The 21,128-nt window shown below is 39.3% G+C and overlaps 1 protein-coding gene across 1 annotated transcript in view; it reads right to left on the bottom strand.

The window, feature by feature from the left end:
- The window catches only part of ZNF277 (zinc finger protein 277), a 42,016-nt gene that overhangs the window by 19,813 nt on the left and 1,075 nt on the right, over positions 1–21,128 (bottom strand). Inside the window, exons 2-3 of the mRNA XM_030960950.1 lie at positions 4,674–4,872; positions 1,471–1,559 (exon numbers count right to left, since the gene is read on the bottom strand). Of these exons, the coding sequence (XP_030816810.1) occupies positions 1,471–1,559; positions 4,674–4,872 (288 nt within the window). The remainder of the gene's footprint in view (positions 1–1,470; positions 1,560–4,673; positions 4,873–21,128) is intronic.

The following is a 21,128-nucleotide window of genomic DNA, read 5'->3' as shown; positions in this document are numbered from 1 at the left end:
ATTTACATTGGTTACAGATTAAAGTCAGCATGAAAGAAATATGAAATCATCTTTAATTTTATCTTACCAGTTATTTCCCTAAGTAACTGTCAGTTTTCAGTAGCTATCATAATTTGGTTTATCCTCCCCTTGCTCTGATCTATCACATTACGTTTTACCATCAAATATTTTTCCACCTGTGGATATACACAACTGTTCAGTACCATACTTTGAGACTTGCCTAATTTACATTTCTACTTACGTGTTTTACACATATTTTATCTTTAGCAACCTTTTTACTATATATGGTCATATCCAATTGAAGAAGGCAACAAATTTTATTCAAAGGATTTACAATTACTCAGCATGTAGGAAAATACAAAAGATAATGGGTCAAGATATGAACAGTTTTCTGGAGGGAGAGGGAGGGGTGAGGAGAGAGAGAGACAGAGAGACAGAGAGAGAGAGAGAGAGAGAGAGAGAGAGAGAGAGAGAGAGAGGGAGAAGGCTCATTGGTATTTCATAATTCTGCTCTCCAGGTGCTTGATTTGCAGTTTTCAAACTGAGTAGTAAGTGTTTGTGAGAGAAACAGAATGATGATTTTTGGAATGATTTTCACGTTTTCCAGGGCTACTTTTCTTAAAATTACTTTGAATAATTAAAAAAATTACTTTCATCCATTTTGTACTCATATTCCACTTTCTAACCATCTCTGACACCAGCTGCATGCACTGTTTCCTCTCTTTTAAGGTCTCAGTTGAGAATTAAAGATGCAGAAAAGCCCTAAAGTTATCTATTTTAGGTAAACCATGTTTTTCTGTTAGAAAAGGACAGCCAAAGTAATGCATCAGAGCTACTTCTGAGAAAAACCCTTCCTCCACACAGTCAACACTGTCCCAAGGATGGAATGTGCCACCACACCAATGCAGCAGAACAGTGAACTATGGTTTCAGACTTGTGTTGGAGCCCAGGAAACCGCACAATTGTATGGCTTCTGTGAGGATGACATCTCCTGACACTCCTGGGGCAGGGAGCACTGTGGCAGGGGAAAGGAAGGGGGATGTGGCCCTGATGTCCAAGAAGAATCAGCAGCATCAGCGCAGGGGGTGGGCAGGGCGAAGTCGGAAAAGGCAGCTCACTGGGAATGTTTCTCATCATTTTGGAAGGACCATCACTGATGTTTTATGCAGTGGGTACCAACATCTCTCCAGGCACGATGTGAGCAGCTCTGCTTCCAGGCCTTGGTTTGCAACAGGGCGCAGTTCACAGCACATTTAAGCCTGGATTGATCTCATCCTCACTCAGCATAGTGCTGAAGCATGTGTTGTAATCCTCAGAAAAGGGAAGTTTAGATATGTGCTTAAGAGTTAAACATTACTTCTGTGGTTTTCTGCCCTAGTGTCAGACACACTTGGCTGATCAAAGCAGCAGTATATGCCAGAAATTATCCCATGATCTGCCCATCAGAGAGTGAGCAAGCAACAAACTTACCTAATGGAGCTTTTGAATTTGTTCTTATCACACTACAAAAGTCTGTGATAGGCTGTTCTGCAAACCTCCTCTTCCAGTACAGAATGTAGCTTTAAAAATAAGGGGGAGATGATCAGTGAAAAAGGAAACACTGAAAAACTTGTAATAAAAAATTGATTAGCTCTTGCTTTTTTCATGCTCTAAATTCTTATGTGCTTTTGTTTATTTTTTTAAATTCCTATGTCCCTTTTTTCTTCCTTCATATTAGTTTTCAATTTTATGAAATTAATTCAGTTTCACTTTAACTGGGTTTAACCATGCTGTCAAAGTGAAGAACTCAATAAGCCGATTTGCACCAAGCTTTGCATAAACATTGTGACCTATTCACATCTACAGACAGAAGTGCCACTTAGATGCATCTTTACTGAAAAGATATATTACAGAGCATTCTCAAATTCCCAAAATATTGTGCTCTGTGTTCTGCAAGATGCAGTCAGGAAGCTGAAACTCAATAAAAAACCAACTTGACAAAAGTGAGGTTTTGTCAGGTCTCCTGTGGAGTTACAGAGAAAGCTGTAGCTTGGCAGACAACTAGAAAGACAGAAAAATGAAGTCCCTGAACACCTGGGGGTAAGACAGCAGACAGAATAAGAAAAGACCTAAACACATCTTGAAAGTTTAACCCATCAACTACAGTTGTTTAAAACCATTCCGTACTATCTTTGTTGGTATTACAGCTGCATCAACAGAACACAACTGAGATTAGATTTCCACTAAACTAGGAAGCTCCTGTCTAACCAAGGAGAAATCATCACTTCATTTATATGATGAAGGGAACCAAGCAACTCTTGTGCTAATTATTCAGAATTTTACTATAAAAAATAATCTGAAAATGCTTAAGTGCTGGCTTAAATTTATTCTCATGTATGATATAAATCATGTGAGAGTTGGTAAGGTAAAGGCTATTCAATGATTTCTTCTTATTTTGTGCCACCAAATTAGGAAAAGGATAATTAAAAAATCAGATATCATTATTATGAGAGCGTTTTAAAATAGCTGCAGCTTTTAATACCTGTGCAATCTGAAAATTTACTTGCCACAGCTATCACATCCCATAGTGGCTCACACTGCCTATACCATTCTCACCTAATATATTTGAGGACTTCAACTGCAGCAGCCAAGGAATCAACACATCTTTCTTTCTGCTAAGTCTGACATGGAGAGGACTAACCTCTGGTGCAGCAAAGAGCTGAGCACAGTGAAGCCAGCACACGTGGCTGGGGCTCATTCAGCAGCATCATCAGATGTCAGCAGGTGAGAGGTGAGGCCCCTTCTCCCCCTGCCTGCTCCACTGTTTGCAATGCTCATTGAAAGAGTAGCTAAACAGAACTGTAGTTCTTCCAGACTAAGCAATCCTTGAGCTTTTAGGACATAAATGTGCAAATGGAGAGATTTCAAGAGCTCATTTAATAAATGTCTCTCCCTTGCACTGAGAGAAATGAACACTGGTACAAACTCACCTGCCCATAACTGTCTGTGTCACAGAAATTACAGTTAAGGGATTTCATATCATAAGACTTAACCCAAATAATCAATGACCAGATAAAACCAATGTCCTGGCTTCCAGGGAGCCAGAATGAGTGATCATGTTGAGTCATGAAGCAGAAGCTTATTCCCCTTATCTCTTTTCCTTCTGCCCTTATGCCAACTTATCTTTATTCTTCAAAGTTAAAAAGAAAAGAAAAAAAATTTTCATTAGCATTGGTCTTTTCTGGATTATCCACTTCTTGCAGTTCTGTCAAGAAATGTATTCCTAAGACTGGCTGTAACTCATTGCCAAATATAAAAATAATACTATCTTTACAGAGTTGATCCCTGTATTTTCCTCACCTCAGTTCAACACTTCAGAATATATTCTCTTTTTTGTGCATAGTATTAGACTATTTTACTAATACAGCAAATCAGACAAAGCACACTTCAGAGCAACAATTCCATCATCTCATGTCCTGGGGCCACTTTCTGTAAGATTTGGCTACCTTCCAATTGCATTAGCAGCAAAAATAATCTAACTGGGCCCTTTTTGAAGGGGTGATTTTAAAATACATTTCTATTAATGCAAAGTAATTCCCCCAAGCATGCTTAGACTGGTGGTCCATGACTGAGCAGCTCTGATTCCTTTACTTACCCAAAGATACTAGCACTATCTCCAAAGAACAGTACATTCTCCTTCTGCCTGCCTTCAGCAGAAAAGCAAACAAAAACTACCATCAGTTTTCAATTTTAAGCAATGTTATTTGATTAAGGATTTAATTTATATGGCTTACATTTCTCTTCCTAAATTATATTGTATTATTTCTTTTTTTTTTTTTTTGGAGTCTTGATAAACACAAGGTCTTGATTTTGACTTAGTAACTAGTGACAGAAGACCTACTAGAAAACTCACTTGAGTTGAGAATTTATCTGTCTAACACTTAAATATTACAGCAGAACTATCTACAGACTGGCAGGTATTGTCTAGCCCTCCTCCTGGCCCACACATTACTGTGGAAAGCAAAATGCCAGGCAAGTACCTTGTCTCTGAAGTTACAAGCCAGCTGGGGCCATGCCGGCTACTGGAGGAAGTTAAGAGAGAGAAAGCCAAATGTGATCCTGGTGAGATGATCAATGACACAGCTGTAGGAGTCACAGTTGTGTGTAGATCACAGTACTGTAAAGCACAGTTAAGGATTAAATGTGATTTTGATGGGGGAATACTGTCCTTAAAGTAGCACAAACAAATTTCATCCCAGAATGGGAGAGATCCTGTCCTGAGCAGCTTCTGTGTACAATACACAGCTTTAGGACATTGTACAGGGATAGAAATAGTTTTGCCCTACACAAATAAAACCCCAGATTAGGAAAGCTGATTGTCTGGTATGGGCTTTGCTAAAAACCAGCTTTCTAGTTTGCACACTTGTCGATTAGTGACAGGACCTGAGAAGACCCTAAGATATATTAAAAAAAAAGTCAAGCACAGGAATTGCCATGTATTCTAAAACTGAGCTCCCTAGTGCCAGCAACATCTAGGCACTAGGGAGAGGGAAGGAAATAGGAAAACAAGCTTATAGTCCAGCAGCAAATTGCTCATAAGAAAAATAAGCAGAAATCCTCCCACAATGTCTTTTTAAAATGATGATCTAACACCTGCACACGTACACACTCATTTTAGATGACATAACCCTTACCTTCTAAAATCTGCCACCAGTTTCACATCTGCTATGACGAGCTTGTGTTCAATAATCATATGCTTCAGGAGCTGGTTTTGTTCTGCTAAGACATAGCATTCTTTGCAGAAAATACAAGGCACATAGGGAGAACTTTCTACTGCATCAACACCACCTGGACTTTCTGGCAGAGACAGAGGCTCCAAAATACACTCGGTATCTAAAATAAGAATAAAAATAATAACAATTAATTTTGACTAAGTAAATAAATGTACATCTCTTGGAGTACTTTTAGGTAATACAAAACCTGTTTGAGTCTCGGTTTTGTTGCACGGATCACTTTAGGAGCAAGATGCTTGTAAGCAGGCTGACAGCATTGATTCCAAGAAGGACAGTGGGAGGTCAGCACAGGACAGTTCTCAGGTGTCTTTTTCAAATGAAACTCCCAGCTGACACCAAGTCAGTCACACACAAGTGCTCTGCTTACTACTAAAGAAATTTTATGATGGGAAACCTACTTTTCTTCTTCTCACTATCTAATCTACCTGTTGATACAAATGAAGCCACTCTTTGTGGCTCCCTGAGCCACATTGCTCAGAGTATCAGGAAGGATTTAGACTGTATAGCACAAACTGTTTGGCATGTTAACTTTCCTAATTATACTTTTATTTATTGCAGAATACTTCTATAATTTTCTGACTGACTCTTGAAGATATGCAAGAGTCTTGCCTTTTTTTTTCGTCTTGCCTTTTTTTCCCGTTAACATCTAATTTACTTTTCTATGACAAAAGACTATCCTTGATCAAGATTACTGCCACTGGATGCCTATGCCCACTGGAGCACTTTCTAACTGTACAGATGCTGAGGAAGGGGCAGCCACGCTCCATGTGGAAGGGTGAATGGCCCCTGTTTGTACCAGCCAGACACAGGTTCCTCAGGTGACACCACACAGAGGTGAGTCACTGCCACATGCTGTCCTGAGGTTACACGTGTGTGTTCGCCATTTAAACAACACTGGTCCAAACTCATAAGCTCTTCCATTGGCATAAATTAGTATAATTCATTAAGACACACTGACCAAGAGAGTTAAACAGTTGGCCCCATTAGCCTAACCAAATTCCAGCTGTCCAGAAGTAAACTGTGGTGTTCATTTTCCAAATTAATCCTACCTCAGTCTTGGGTTAGGGTTTATCTTGGAAGCAGATGCCAATTTCAACACATATCTTCAATTTTAGACACATTAATTTTGGATAGCAAAAAGCAAACAGAAAAAAGCTCTCCATGCTCCTGCCCTCTTGAAGTTGAAAACTGAAAACATGGGTGTCCTGGACTCCTGTACTATGAAGTTAGCTTGAGCAGCAGGAGAATAAACTCTGTGTCTCTGGATTCCTGCAGTGCCATGAACCCCTCTGTAGAAAAATGAAACTTCACAGAATGACAGAATGGTTGAGACTGGAAGGGACCTCTGGAGGTCATCTGGTGAAGGAGGATCCTCACTCAGGACCACGCAAATGGCTTTGACTCCACAACCTCCCTGGGCAACCTGTGCCAGGCTCAGACACCCTCACAGTGCAAAACCATCTCCTGATATTCTGAGAGAACCTCCTGGGCATCAGTTTCTGAAGATACCTGAAGAATTAAGAAAAAGGCCTTCTCTCAAGTCTGTTATTTTGTCACACATGAATTTTAAAATACACATGGTTAAAGGAACCTTAATTAATATTTACTAGATAACTTTCACCCTACAAAAATCACATATATATGTTATACATTGGCAAGTATACTAAATCTGACAGTCTGATACCCTGTTCACATGGAAAATTTGAAAACTAATTTTAAAAATCACAGTAATTTAGCTTTTTTCCTAGGAGAATATGTTAATGTATCGGGGCTCTACCCCATGTTCTACCAAGACAATGAAATAACCAAAGAAGGGCTGGAGAATCCCATTGAGAGGCAGACCTGGGAAGCCCCTGTGAGTTCTGTGACAAATCTGTGTTCAGGCAGAGGAACAGGCACACAGAGCTCCAAAGCAGCCACAGCACAGGCAGTGGCTCAATGGTGGGGATGCCCCAAGGGACTGAGGGTGAGCTGGAGCTGCTGGGAGCCACAGGTGGTAAAGGGGATAAAAGCATAGGAAACACAGCTTTAGCAGCTCTATACTGCTCCTGGAACAATATATATGCCCTGCACAACTGTTGAGGCTTCTACTTAGGACTTCTGAAATATAGAACTTCCTGGAAAGGCACTGCCTTGAATGAAGACTGATGGCTGGGTTACACTGAATTCAATTTATCACATAAAACCAAGCACTGTGAAAAGATGGCAGCACACAGAGCATGGTATTACCTGGAGCAATGCAGCTGCTGTGCACAATCTAACACTTTTCTTCTCATAATTTTATCTACACTTCAGCTCATTCCCTTCCCTTAGAAATTTCTTTATTAAACTGGCATTGCAGAAATTGTTCCATTTTGTCCTATTTTAAGAACAGCAGTGGCTACACCATGTGCTAGAGCAATCCTCATGAAAGGGTCAAATCTCCCAAGCAAAACTGTGGTACCTGCAAGAGTCCAGCTTTGTCCATTCTTACAGTCAGTTCTGTTGCCTGAAGAAGCATTACACCATGTTTAGAGAGAAAAGTATAACTTTATTTCCTTTGCAATTGCTAATGCCAAGTGAACAAAGAAGATATTCTGTCAGCCAGTTCAACTCAACCCAGTAAAGAGCAACACTGCTTTTTGTTAATTTTTGGTCTAGCTCTCTTGCAATGACATATTTAAACTGTTAGAAATCCAAACAAATAAGCACCTATCTGCCTCAATACATCAACTTTCAACAGATAGGTGTGTGCAGCAGGAACTGGTACAAAACTTAGACAAGGAGCCTTGTTTAGTAAGCGGACTTGTGAATAGAAACCGCTTGGGCTGGAAAAACAGACCTGCTCAGTCTTTAACTGTAGTCATGAGCTGATGAAAGGAATAAACCTGGGTGAAGGGCTTTTTTTGCTGCCCAAACAGAGTAGCTAATGCTAAAAGAGAGTAACTTCAGGCTATCGGAGCAGTTTGCAAATGCAGAAGCTTATGCAATTTCTTTCGAAGGCACTTACAAGAAGAGGCGAAGGAGAAAGGAATCCATGTAAATCTATTTTTACTTATCTGCTACAAAAACCACTGAATAAGAGAATAAATGCACAGAGCTGAACAAATGCACAGCCTTTAGCACAGCACTTACTGGACTAATGTAGCACAAACCTCAAAACAGTACAAATAAATCCAAGCATAATATTGAAATCTCTGCAAAAGCAGCTAATTTTGTTTCTATATTTGGAGCAGAGAGGCTACAGGTACTGAATAAAAGCTGTTAACTATAGCACAGCTCAGGGCTAACAGGGAAATAAAAACTCTTAGATGTATGCTCAGACTCGAAGACTCCTACATGCAGAGACATTTGAAAATGAGGGAAAAGTAGCAGGCTTAGAGTCTACTGCAACAAGAATAACTTCACAGAGACAGATTAAACACCCCTCTGGTGCATGTGCCCTGGCTGACAAGGGTGAGAAGCAATTACCTAGGAATGGTATAAAAATAGGGCAAACAAACAGTAATCACAGAAATAGAATAGTCTTCCAGAAGTCTGAGTATGGAGAGTTTAAGTCAAAGGCTATACGAGCCCCTCAGATAAGCAGCTCTTTTTTTTTTTCTCCATGGACTTATTCCTGCACTTTTTGAAATTCTTGGTCTTTTAATACCTACAAAGACTTGCATCAACTTTTCATATTTTTGTAACCATTTTATGAAATTTTTCCTTTATTCCTTGATGCCCTGGTTCAACTCGAGGCTAGTTCTACTCTACCCTTCATGTAATGTGATAAGAGGTAGCTTGAAAATGTCCAAGAGTGGAAGAAAATATGTTTCTAAATCAGCACAGATTTTTTTATTTTCCAATCTCTCTTATATTTACCTTTTATTTCTGGTATTTCACTTGCTTTTAGGATCATTGAATTAACCTCTGAATTCTCTTCAATGATTCAAAGTCTCCTAAGTATTGAATCAGGTGTTAATGCACAAGACAGTGATCATAGCCTTTGTGTGTTCACTCCTGTGTGTTACTCTGCATTTGTTAACATTGAATAGCACTTTTTTGGGTGCAATTTGCTCAAATAACATGAGATTTTGTGCAATGCTTCAGCTGGCCCTCCTGCTTACCACTTAGGGAAAAAAAAGTGTATTAACAGAATAATATATCACCTTTGCTTATTGTGTCTGTGATGGACAGCACATGACAGCGCAGTCATGAGACTCCCTATGAGAAGAGAGCCTTATAAAACCCATCCATTAAATTTTGGATGAATCATGTTGTTGCCCCTGAGTTTTTCTTCTCTGCCTAATAGAAAAGCAGCATGACTATTATGCAAAGGGACATCCCAAAGGCTCCACAGAAAGCCCTCTGAACACAGAAAATAAGAAAATCCCTTTCTCAGTCACAGAACTGGCAGCTGACACCATGTTGTTCAACCTTTAACAGGAGAGATAAAACTATGGTCTTTAACAGCTAATTCAGAGCTAAAAAATGCAGGTTAGTAGAATGAAGAGAACAGAGGAATACCTTTGAAAACTAGAACTAAGAAGTATACCAAGTTCTTCAGGGGAAAATAAAATAAATACTTTGAAGGTATTTGAGAATGAGATGGTATAGAAAACAATTTACCTTCAAAACTAGAATAAGCACTGTTTTTTTTTATAAGCACCCACGGGATACCCAGTATAATAGATTTCTGATCCCTGCACAGGGACTGTATACACCACTACAACAGTGAGGGAAAAAAAAGTAAATTAAAAAAATTAAAAAAGGCTGCCTGTTATAGATATTATATGGCTTCATTTTATTTTAAGAATTGTTATAATATAGACTAGCTAATCTTCACAGCTAGTGAAGCAACAAGATGAAAATGGATTAGTTTTCCTTACTGGAACATTTTTACTTTTGAATACAATTATTCTAAGCTCCAAACCAATGTTGGTTTGCACAATTAAGTAAATGTTCCACCCACACAGTTATAACACAGCTACGGCAGGGCAGGCAATGCACTCCACCTGCACAACCACACATGCAATTATCACAAAGCAATATGCCAGGCAATGTTACAGCCAATACAACAGATATTATTATCAGGAAGAAAAGGAAAGAAAGAGTTGGCTTTTGAATGGGAGTTTTGAAAGGTAAGGTCCCCAGAGATGGTCCCCATTTGCTGTCACCTAGAAGCACAGGGATGTCTCATTATCCTGACTTTCTCCACCTTATCCCACCACTCCTACCCATCTACCATTGCCCTTCTGCTTGTGCTGGCTCCCAGGCTTGCCAAATCCTTGGATGAGTCACTCCAGCTCTTTACCATTATGAACCATTCCTTTCTTCCTTATTGCTCAAGAATATTGAAAATGCTGCCACAAGAGTCCACCAAGGGCAAGAGCAAACTAAGGAATGCACGGTGAGAATCAGTAAGGTGAAAGAGAACCTTCTCAGCTTTACAGCCTCAGCTGTCTCATACAATTTTAGCATAAGCCTGCCACAGTGTGCAAGGTTTCTTTAAAGGCATTACACACAGGAAAAGAAGCCACTAAGATTTTATCACTGCTTCCTAACAAGGACACTCAGCACTGGCTTCAGTTTGCAGAATCCAGTGTTGTCAGCATGGGCGCACCTAACACACTAAATGCAGCATGGAGCTCTTGTGCTCAATTCTGCTTGGTTGCACATCTAAACTATCTGCTCTGACTAGCTCTGGGGACAAACTGAACACTGCTGCATGAATTACACTCTCTAACTAGCAAGTGGAGGTATGTGGGCTCAGACAAATGAAGCAACATCACTGTTAGAACTCTGCACTCCCACAGCTTGGCCCTGAGGTGGGACCTGCAGCCGTGCCTGAAGCACCAGAGCTCAGGGAGCAGCGGGCTCCTCCAGCAGGCAACCAGCAAGCTGAGGGAGATATTCCATAAACTGATCTGCAGGGAATGCTGAGGACAGGGCCACTCACACCCTTCTTTCTGAAGCTTTGCCGCTAGATAAAAAGGAATGAGAGTCACAGGACCAGAGGAAAAGGAGGTAAGTCCAAAAACAAGGGGTTTTAACTAGGGCAGAAGAAATCAAACTATTTTAAAACATATTAATCGATTTATTATTAAATGAAGAATACTTTGAAAATCAAAGGCATTGCAAAGTCTGAGAATTGAAATTATGAGAAAGGAATTAATACAAATTTGCCTAAGACATATTTATGGGTTTCCTGTCATTTTTTGTAGTCTATGGCACAGCAACAAGGCCTTAGGCTGAGGACTTTACGATGTAAATATCCCACTGTTGGTAACACAAGGATAATGAAACAAAATAAGAACATCTGCTGGAATGTTAAGTGTCTTTCTAATTAAATCCAATAGTTGAATGGATCAATTCATTACCAACAAATCTGGTTTATTATCTCATTAATACAGCTGGTTAATATTATGAGGAGATTAGCACAAGAACTTGAAATGATCCTAAAACAAAAATGAACACAACAAAGACATACTGGTGAATACAGGAGTCCAAATAACGAGCAAAAGACAGGTTTTTAGACACATAAAGAACAAAGGGAAGAAAGAATGACAGGAAAACAAAAGACACCTAGCAAACCTGGCACTCCCCACTAGCAGCCCAACAGATGCTGAATGGAAAACAAAAAGGCTGAGCACCCTCCCCCAGATTCTCACTGATCACATGGCAAAACCATTTAGTTGCCAAAATGACCAAACCCCACCGGAGGGTACACTGGGGAACCAACCTGTATTCCTATAGGTAATTCTGCACAAAAGAGTGTTGCATTTAAAACTCTTTAGGAAATGAGCTGTTTTAAAGCTTTGTCTTGGAATCAATTTTTTTTGAGATGATGAAAGAGTATCAAGAAGGACAGGCTTGACACTCGAAATACATACATGACAGCTTCCCTGTTTTGCAGCCTTGGCACTGCAGCATCTATTTGTTGGCACAGCAGCATTCCCTAATTTGTGGTCATATTCTTGGAAGCAATTTTACAGTGATTACAGGATTTTTCCTTTGTTTTCCAGAGCACAAAAGATGGATGACTAATGACTTGCCAAATAAACAGTATTCAAAGCCAAAACTCAGAATAATGAAAATAAAACACCCTGTCATGGTCCTCACCAATACTACATGCAAATATGCTTCCTAGTGAAAGAAGAATCAATGCACATATTCATCTCCTACCTCAATATATTAAAGCCCTCAAGTACTTCTATTAAGTTGAATTAAGTCTGAGTTCATGAGGAATTATTTACCTATTACTTCTGGTTGTTAACACACTATGAATGATATTTAGTTAAAATGTCCATGTGCTCTAGGGGACAACACATCCTGTAGCTTCCCCTAAGATCAATCAGTCCCAATCCTGCCTGTTTTTTCATTGAATGCAAATGAGCACTTCAAAAGAACAGTTAATCCTACCGCTAAAGCTTGTCAGTTCTACAGACACTGTACATATTCTGTAGCATTTGCTGTCTAGGAATATGAGAATTTGATTCCAGTTAAATGACAGCTTTAAGAAAAGCTGTAAGTTACCGAATCCTAATAACTCAGAACAGAGTTTCTGTAGAGCAGGTGTCTGCTGGGAGCTGGAACTAACAGAAATACAACTGTGCTTAATAGCCATATTTAACAGGGCTGCTCTGTCGGGGAGCTTAGGATGTTGCAGTTTCATTAGCATTAACAAGTGTTGCTATGGTACCGCAGCACAGGCACCAGAACACAACTGAATAGGACTGGGAAAGTGATTAATAAAAATGTGAAGTGCTGGAATTTTAATAAAACAAAACCAATGTGCTTGCCAATAAGATCATGTTTAAATAATAGACTAGATTATTGCCCAGTTCAGCAGCAGATACATGCCACTGCTTGCTGTCTTTCTGCTGGAGCCCAGACAAACCCCCACATCTGTAAAGACCAGAGCAAACCTACTGTTCTCACACAGAGGGACATGCATGCCTACACACACACTAATGAAAGTGACCCCAGTAAGTATTCACAACGATATTTAAGTGCTGCTGTTAATATGCAATTTATAAATATTTAACACACTACAGCAGGTCCTATTGCAAGCTCAGAGCTGTATAATGCCTCATTCCTGCATAAATGACACAGGCTTACGTTAGGGTAACTAAAATCAGGGTTTTATATTTTGGTCACAAATATGAAAAAAATATTTATCTACTTCAGCATTATATACTGAATAATTTTATTATACTTTTTAGAGCTTCTGTGATTTCTTATGGCTATTGTTAAACAAAATTTCTGTTTACCTTTCCTTGTTTAGTGTGATCATGTGACTTGGTAGACATGGAGAGATGAGATCCACATTATCTACTAAAATAAGGGATTAGAAGCAGTGATTAAACCCTAGACTATTATCTGGAAAGATTAACAGAGTAATTATATAGCCTGCAACTCAGAATGTTGAGTTACAAGGAAGATGAAGAAAATATCCAACAGAAGAATCTGAAATGGAAGGACAAAAGGGACCATCCAAGTTCCTCTTTTGTACTTAGCATCCAAATCTATCTAACAAAAATTGGCAGCTTTTTTCTGTAAAAATTGCTATTTAGTAAAATGGTATACTAGAGACATCATGATAAAGCATAAGCAATGCTGTTTAAATTTAAGGTATAAAGATTGAATTTCTGCTATTTTCATATGAAAACTCCCGGAGAAAAAAAAGAAGAGAAAAATAAAAAGTGTACAATTTTGTGTCAAGGTGATCTAGACCATCATTTAAAAATGTTAAAAAATACATACTGGAAGGCATCACAAATAAAAAAATGTATATGCAAATGTAGTACTTGTGTATGGTACCACTGCCACTGTTCTGCTTAGCCCTCTGCAAAGAGCAGCAAGCTGGAAAAAGGCATGTCTTACTTTACATATTCTGTGTCTGTGACCTTAGCTCTCCAGAAAGGAGGGGTCTTAACAATGTGTTTAACATGGATAGTAATACTTCATTGCTATAATTTGTCTTTGCAGTGCCTTTAAAAATACTGTATTGAGCCTAGTAACTTCCATGCCAGCACTGCTATGTAAAGCAGGTTAATTACTTTACTCTCTGCTTTTTATCATGATCATTCAATAGTGATCAATAATGCTTTATTACAAGGATTTTCCTTTTCTTGTCACACGCTCTTTTCCTCTAACAGGATTCAATTTCCAAGCACGTTTATCCTTTTGATGTTAAAAGAATTGCCTCGTGGTCTTTTTAAACAATTGCTTTACTCTCTGTAAGGACAGGAGAGGCTGTGTGATTTGCCTTAAAAACAAACATAAAGGCTGCTTTAGCAGTTCCTGACACCCCCATGTCATTATGATGGGAATTTCTGCCATGCTCCTAACTAAAACATTTGCATTGCAGGGTCTACAACTTTTCCACTGGTAGACTTTCCTTGAAAAAGGCAACTATGTGAAAAAAAACAACTACATATAGTGTGAAACTTTTATTTTAAATAGCACTTAAATTTTTTCAGACTCATACAAATTAGAACTAACCTCAAAATGCATCCTGAGAGGTCTCGTTTCTGGCATCCTTGTGTGTGTGGGTGTCATACTGACAGAACAGGCTGAAATCTCTCTCAGATATTCTGACTGAGCTTCCTGACACACAGAGAGCCTTCAAGGCTGAATCAAGTGAATTTTATACTTAATGAAGAATCTGTATGAAGAAGAGGCCCTGTGATGTTAGCATCTCTGTGGTCTGCTGCTGCTTTTCCAGATGGAAAGTAGCAAAATCAGTTGTTTCTACTTTTAGAATCAAACCTCCATAAACTGGTATTTAAACTAGAAAAACAGTGGCTCAAAAGGAAAGGAAAGTTCATTATAGTGTGCAGTGATGTGAATCAACATACTTCAGCCTGATATCACGATTCAGGAAAACAAAGCTTTGATTGTACTTCAAATAATCCACTATTTATACTCTTTATACATACATTTTTGAAAATTATTTTGAGAGGAAAGTATTTTTAAGTCAGGGCTCAAATAATTTTGTCTTATAGATCCCAGAGACATCTCACAGCAAGCTATATAAAATTTCTATGAGATTATTCTTTATCCCAGAGTTTGAAATAAATATTTTTGTGACACTGTCTCAGTGCATTCATTAAACATATAATGCAGATCTTGACTTTCTAAGTATGATATATGCTTGCTGATACTACTAATGTAGCTCATGGACATGGATGATACAATAATTGAAATTAACTTCATCAAGAAACAGAATTAGAATGTTTGAATTAGCAATACAAGTTGTTCATATTTTTCAGGAAACATTTTACTAACTGTATAAATACATGCAAGCTCCTGAACATTAAATTAGTACAGTAATAATAAATAATAAAAATACAGCACAGACTGTATGTTTTCATTCTGCATAAGACAAAATCAAATTAAAACCTCCAGTAGGATGGTTTTTTTACATACTGGTCTTTAGAGAAAAAGCTCTACCTCATTTATTCATGCATTGCAGAGTCATAATAAAATTCGGTGCTGGCACACTGGTCAGGACAAATGCTAGCAAAATGCTCCTCTGGCAGCAGCATCACTTAGAACTGCACACATTTATTTAACAACCACCGCTGTTTCTATATTGTGAGCCTTGTGCACTTCCACCATGGGACTCACCGGCCTACCCTGGGGCACATGCCAGGAACTTGGCACGAGGTTCTGGATGGGAGGGTGCTGTGCCAAGCTTCCCTATGCTGCCCGCCAGCCCTGTCTCTCCTCTTGCACCGCAGCACAGCTCTGACCCACACAGGAGTCTTGCAGCCCCCAGTCACCCTCCAGCTGCTTTGTGCATTGGCTGGGTTTAGAGATCAGTTTCAGAGCATGTCAACAGGATTGGTTTGGAGCCCAGGTATATGAAAAATGCATCCCAACCCTTAACAGAAATGCCTGGGTCCAAGCCAAGGGGCTGTCCAGTGTGGGAGCACTCACTTCATGTGAGCATAGTGCAGCATAGTTGCAGGAACTGTGGCACCTTTATCTATTGTGCCTTATTATTTGTTCAGGAAACAGACCCACAACATACCACAAAAAATCACGAAGTTGAAACAGATGGTGCGTCCAGTTATAGAGCTTCTATACCAGAGGGATAAAGAGAAGGTGTTTAACCTGCTACAACCACACAGGGCAAGTGGCTACTCCTTGGGTACAGAGTCCCCAAAGACAAACAGGAGGATGGCACCTCAATGAGCAAGAATCAAACAGAAAGAGCTGGGCCACTTCACACTGGCCACTGCCTGTGAGTCATAAAAGTATCAGAGAAAAATACACAAAATTAAAAAAAAAAAGACAAACTGGAAGATAGTGTCCAGTGAAAAGTGCAGTGAAAACAAGAGGCAAAAAAATCAAGAGGAAAGTTTCAAGAAACAAAGGGGAAATGTATTACAAAGGACAGGTGCCTGTCGACCACTGCAGTTACTGACAAAACACCTACTACAATTTCTAACTTAAAGGTCTACTACAGCAGCATATTAGGACAGAATGGCAAACAAGCAGTGACCATGGAAACACCTGCTGGAAAATCAGGTCTTGGGATCAATGACTGGACTACTGCAGCCATACCATTTCCTATGGAAACATTAAAAGTTAACATGTACTACTATTGTTTGGGTTGGAAGGGACCTAAAAGAGCACCTAGTTCCAACCTGCCCCCCACCATAGGCAGAGATGCCAAGCATAACTTCAATCTGGTTATGTGGTTTTAGCGGTACTGACTAATGCATTATTTAATACAACAATCATCACGTCATTGAACATTAGTCTTTTCCTATTCAAGTGACTGTAATTAATTATTGACTGACAATAACTCTGCAAAGAACCCAGACTTTTACAAACACATTTCCCTGATTTCAGTGAGACACTGCTCAGGATGATGTGCCCAGCTCTTCAGAGGCACAGACCTGCTTTAAAGTTGTACAAAACTCACCACATTTTTTTCTCCCGCTTCTTGAATGTCATGTTCTTTCCTCCATTGTGTGAGGCTTTTATTGATGCAATATTTAAAGCTACTTTAAAAAGCCCACAGAAAGACATTCAAATGCTTTCAGGCTTTTCTCCCAGATTCAGCCTGCTGGGAGTTTGTGGATGAGAATGTGAAGCAAAAACCTCAGAGAGAGACTGGGAACAACTGCAGTTTTAGGATATAAATGGTCACACAAAGTTGCAGAGTTCTAGCAGAGGTTTCAAGGCAGGACATCATGGAAGGAAGCACACAGGGCTGGGAAAGGTTATGAAGGCTGTTTGGATAGACAAATTTACCCTATACTGAAATTAAAATACTTAACGCTTGTAATTTCATAATACTTAAGTCTTTTTCTTCCTTTCCTACTGTTCGTATACACAACCATATTCTAGTCTAAGCCCTACATCCCTTCATCAAGAAAGCTGGCTAAAGTCTCAAAGGGTGAACTCTAAGACCTGTTTATATGACAGGCAGACCCTGTGGCAGTCATCATTGCTGACAAGAATCTACAACTTCAGTGCTCTTCCAGAAAACCAGTGCTCCCCAGTAAAAACAAAGCAGTGAACAAGGTGTTTCAAGAGGCGTAACAAATTATCCTGGCATCTGTGTTACCCTCAGAACATTCAGAACACTTGAAGTACCTCTTTAACCTATACCTCTACATCTAAATAAAGCATGTCCACATATATTATTTGTTCAAGTGATGAGAAACACTTTTTTGGGGTAAGAATCAGATTTTTGCCAATTCAGAAACAATTTAAAGGTCCTCATCAGTCTGAGGACTGATGAAATATCACTCATTCTTGCTGCTCTGCAGGCAACTGCAAGACTGAGCAGAGGTTTCAAAGAAGTTGAAGGCTTTAAAAGGCAAACAAGTTACCATGTTTGAGCCTTGTACCTCCTCACCAGGCAGTCTGCAGGAGCCCAGTTCTAAATGAGCTGGGGTTAGAGTATAGAGGAGCTGATACTGTGTAGTTTGCTCATGTATCAAAGCCTCTTCCTGCTACTGAGAGAGCAAGAAGTGGCACAGTATACTAGAATGAAATACAAAGATAAAGGCCATCCATCTTTGCTTTTAAGCTATGAAAGTCTTCTGAATTCAGAGAAAACCAAACAGCAAATCTTTATTGGGTATTTTTGGGGAATACAACATCTCCTATGCCTTGTGCTAACAGAAATTATGCATTCATGCTGAGGTGTGGGGATGCTCCTTGTCTTCAGATAAAATACACTGCACAATTACAACACAATTATTTGTAAAATTATGGCAGCAATCATGGGCACTTCAGATCTCTATTACCAACCACTACAATCCATCACTTATTTTATTAAGCCATTATGACCCATTTAATGAAATATTTAGTTTCACTTGTATATTCTTCCATCCGTCAGTTATCTAAGAAAAGTGATGTGAAGGCTAAAACCTCTAAAATATTACTGCAACAGTTACATGAAAGGATTCTGCCTTTTCAATTTTCAAACAGAAAAGCACATAAAAGGTGATTTTACAACAATAATTTAGTAATTTCCAGTCCTCCAAAAGATCCACTTGCTTATCAGGTAAATGTTTAAAATTACTTTGAGATTGGATTTTTAATTAAAAATCACAAAAAAGACTCTTTAAACATTTTTAAATAATACTGCTTTAGGAGATCCATTCTGGTAATCATATTAAAATAAATTGTGTTGCACTTCCAGAATTAATTAGTGAACCTGTCCTCCAGGTGTAATTGCTAATTGTTCAGTTCACAATCATTAAACTGCATCCTTTACAGAGCTTATAATGCCCACTAATAAAAGGACTCTCTTCTCTCTCTGTCCAAAATCTGTAGTATGGTGGAAACCTCAGGTCTTGAAATCCTCTACTGCACACAAAGATTTAACCTGAGAAACAGATCACTGGTGATATTCTGGATGCTTGAAAGTGCCCTGTGGGAAAAACAACAGAGAATGCAACCCCATGTGTGATCATTTGGAACAGGTGGGGTTTTTAAGGAAGGGTACTGAGAGGATATCAACCTCTAAACCCATGAAACAGAAATGGGCAGATACACATGGGCTGCTCATCAGGCCAAGGTCTGAGGATCTCTCAAGAATGAGGAGATGAGCAGAGGCAGCTCTGTGCTTGGGGCAATGCCTGCTCTGTCACCTTGCTGGAGATTTCACTCACAGTCACGAGCAGCCAGCAGCTCCCCACTCACCACCTTGCGTGCTGTGGACATTTCAGAGAGGAAAGAAGTAAAGCACTCAGCCTGACCTGAATAGGAGTGGCAGTATAAGGAAGCAGGGGCTGGGAAGGCATCTAGTCCACCAGTTATTTGGTTAAGGACTATTCAGTATAAAAGAAACAACAAACAACAAGGGACATGGTAGACTGCACACAAATGTTAATGAGCAGGTAAAAACAGAGACAGTAAGTTGTCTCTGCCAAAATGGGAACTAACGGCATGAAAGGAACTACTCACACATACTTGAACAGGGTCAAGATGAACTTTTGTCACTGATAGGAAAGGGGAAATGCATGACTATCATATGTGCTATGGTATTTTTGAGGGTGTTTGCAGATGGGATCAGAAGGTGATAGTGGAATTCTGCATACTTTATGAAATGGACTTAAACAGACTTAAGAATCCACACTGATACAGGAAAAGGCCTGTAAACATGGGAGTGCTTGTGAATCTAATGAGGAATGCATCCATTAACCCATATGGAGAAATCTTTTGGGTCTGAGAGTACATGGGACTGCCTTTCAGTGACAAGGAAAGAGAAAACCCTGCATTTCAGAGCCCACTGCTTTGAGCAGCTCTAGTAGCATCCTTAACAGAACTTAAAGAGTTGAGCAAAAGTAATGGCTGTACTATCAGGAACAAACCAGCTTTCACTGGAGTATCCTCTAGGTAGAACAAAAAAAAGAAAAAAGTAGACATGTTCAAGACCAGTCAAACTTTTGTTTTCCAGAGTAAACTGAATATTAAAATGGGGTATGAGAGACATGGAAGGAATCAGACATGTTGCGCTTGGACATGGTGCCCCCAGCAGCATGTGGTCAAAAGCACTTGAGCACAAGAAGACCTTGAGTAGGAAACTATAACTGTCAAACTACTGATGCAACAATGAAAAACACATTTCCAGAAAAAATACTCATTTTAAAATCCTTTGACAGTGAAGTGTAAGAAGTGTTGATATGCAGACTGAACAAACTGTACTGTGGACAGCAATATATTTATTAAAAGCCACTTGGTGAAGGCTGCTGGAAGGAACTAACTAGAAAGCAACACTGTCCTGGATTAGAATATAAAATCACAGACTTTTCTGTAAACAGAATCAGCAAACCAGGAAATAGTATATTATTTAATTTTCCTAGATGTTGCCTCCAAGTAAGTGATACACCTCAGGTGCACATGCAAGTACAAGATGTTGCTAGAGAGAACAGTTCTGTACAAGTTAAACCTCTGAATGAAGATTTTGTTCAGAGGCAGAGAAATAACAAATACTAGGATGGGGTATTTATTTGCTCATTGAAAATGTGATTTATACTCTTAAGATCTCTTGACCCTAAGTAACTGTGTTGCAAGCAAATAATTTTGAAAAGGCTGCTTGAGCAATTGGACACTCTTGCCTTTGTCCAAGGGAAGAGTGTTGATGCTGAAGTCAGTCATGGTTAACATGAGAGACAGCAGTTACAAGGCTGGAACAAAATTTTATGACTCCCAGCCAGCATGCTGGCAGACCTGTCTTATGGGGAGATGAAGCACACAGACGGACATGAAAGTCTATAGGCTGACATAAAAGTTAATTTAGCCTGACATCTATTATTTTGATTTTCAACAGTGTTTTTACACATTTCATTACCTAGAGACTCCAAATGATCTGCCAGGAAATGCAAAGTGGGTTTGGGAGCAAAGTCAGAGAAAGTTCACTAGTCATTTCAACGAGTGTTTGTGCTCAGTAAAAAGAAAACAGCACAGGCCTCTGAATTTCCATTTTCCTCAAAAAAATTTCTTTTTTTCTTTGAACTGGTGCCTATATCTTTACAAGAGTTATCTGAAAAAACCTCAGGGTAACCTCATCATCTCTAGTAGTCCACAGACCAATGTACACACAGAAGAGTTGCACAGACTCAGGCACGTGTTCTTTCCAAGAGTTAGAACAGCAGAGCTTTGCCTCCAGGCACAATTACACCAGTGTGGCAATGCTCTAAAAGGGTCTGGCCTTTCATGTATGAGGTTCATGCCAACATACTGTAACACAGAAATACGGCAAGAGTACTGCTCTAACTACTAGCATAAATTGATATTACTTTAATAACTAGAATAAGGGCACATACTAGACAAACAACACCAATGTCACTTGAAAGACCACTCACTATCAAAGGTCCAAACACAGAATAAAAGTGCTCTAACTCTAGGTTTGAAACT

The sequence above is a fragment of the Camarhynchus parvulus genome, chromosome 1A, assembly GCF_901933205.1.
Source record: "Camarhynchus parvulus chromosome 1A, STF_HiC, whole genome shotgun sequence".
NCBI classification, from domain to species: Eukaryota; Metazoa; Chordata; class Aves; order Passeriformes; family Thraupidae; genus Camarhynchus; species Camarhynchus parvulus.
The sequence above is the reverse complement of the archived record's forward strand: the minus strand, read 5'-3'. Positions and strand labels throughout refer to the sequence as shown.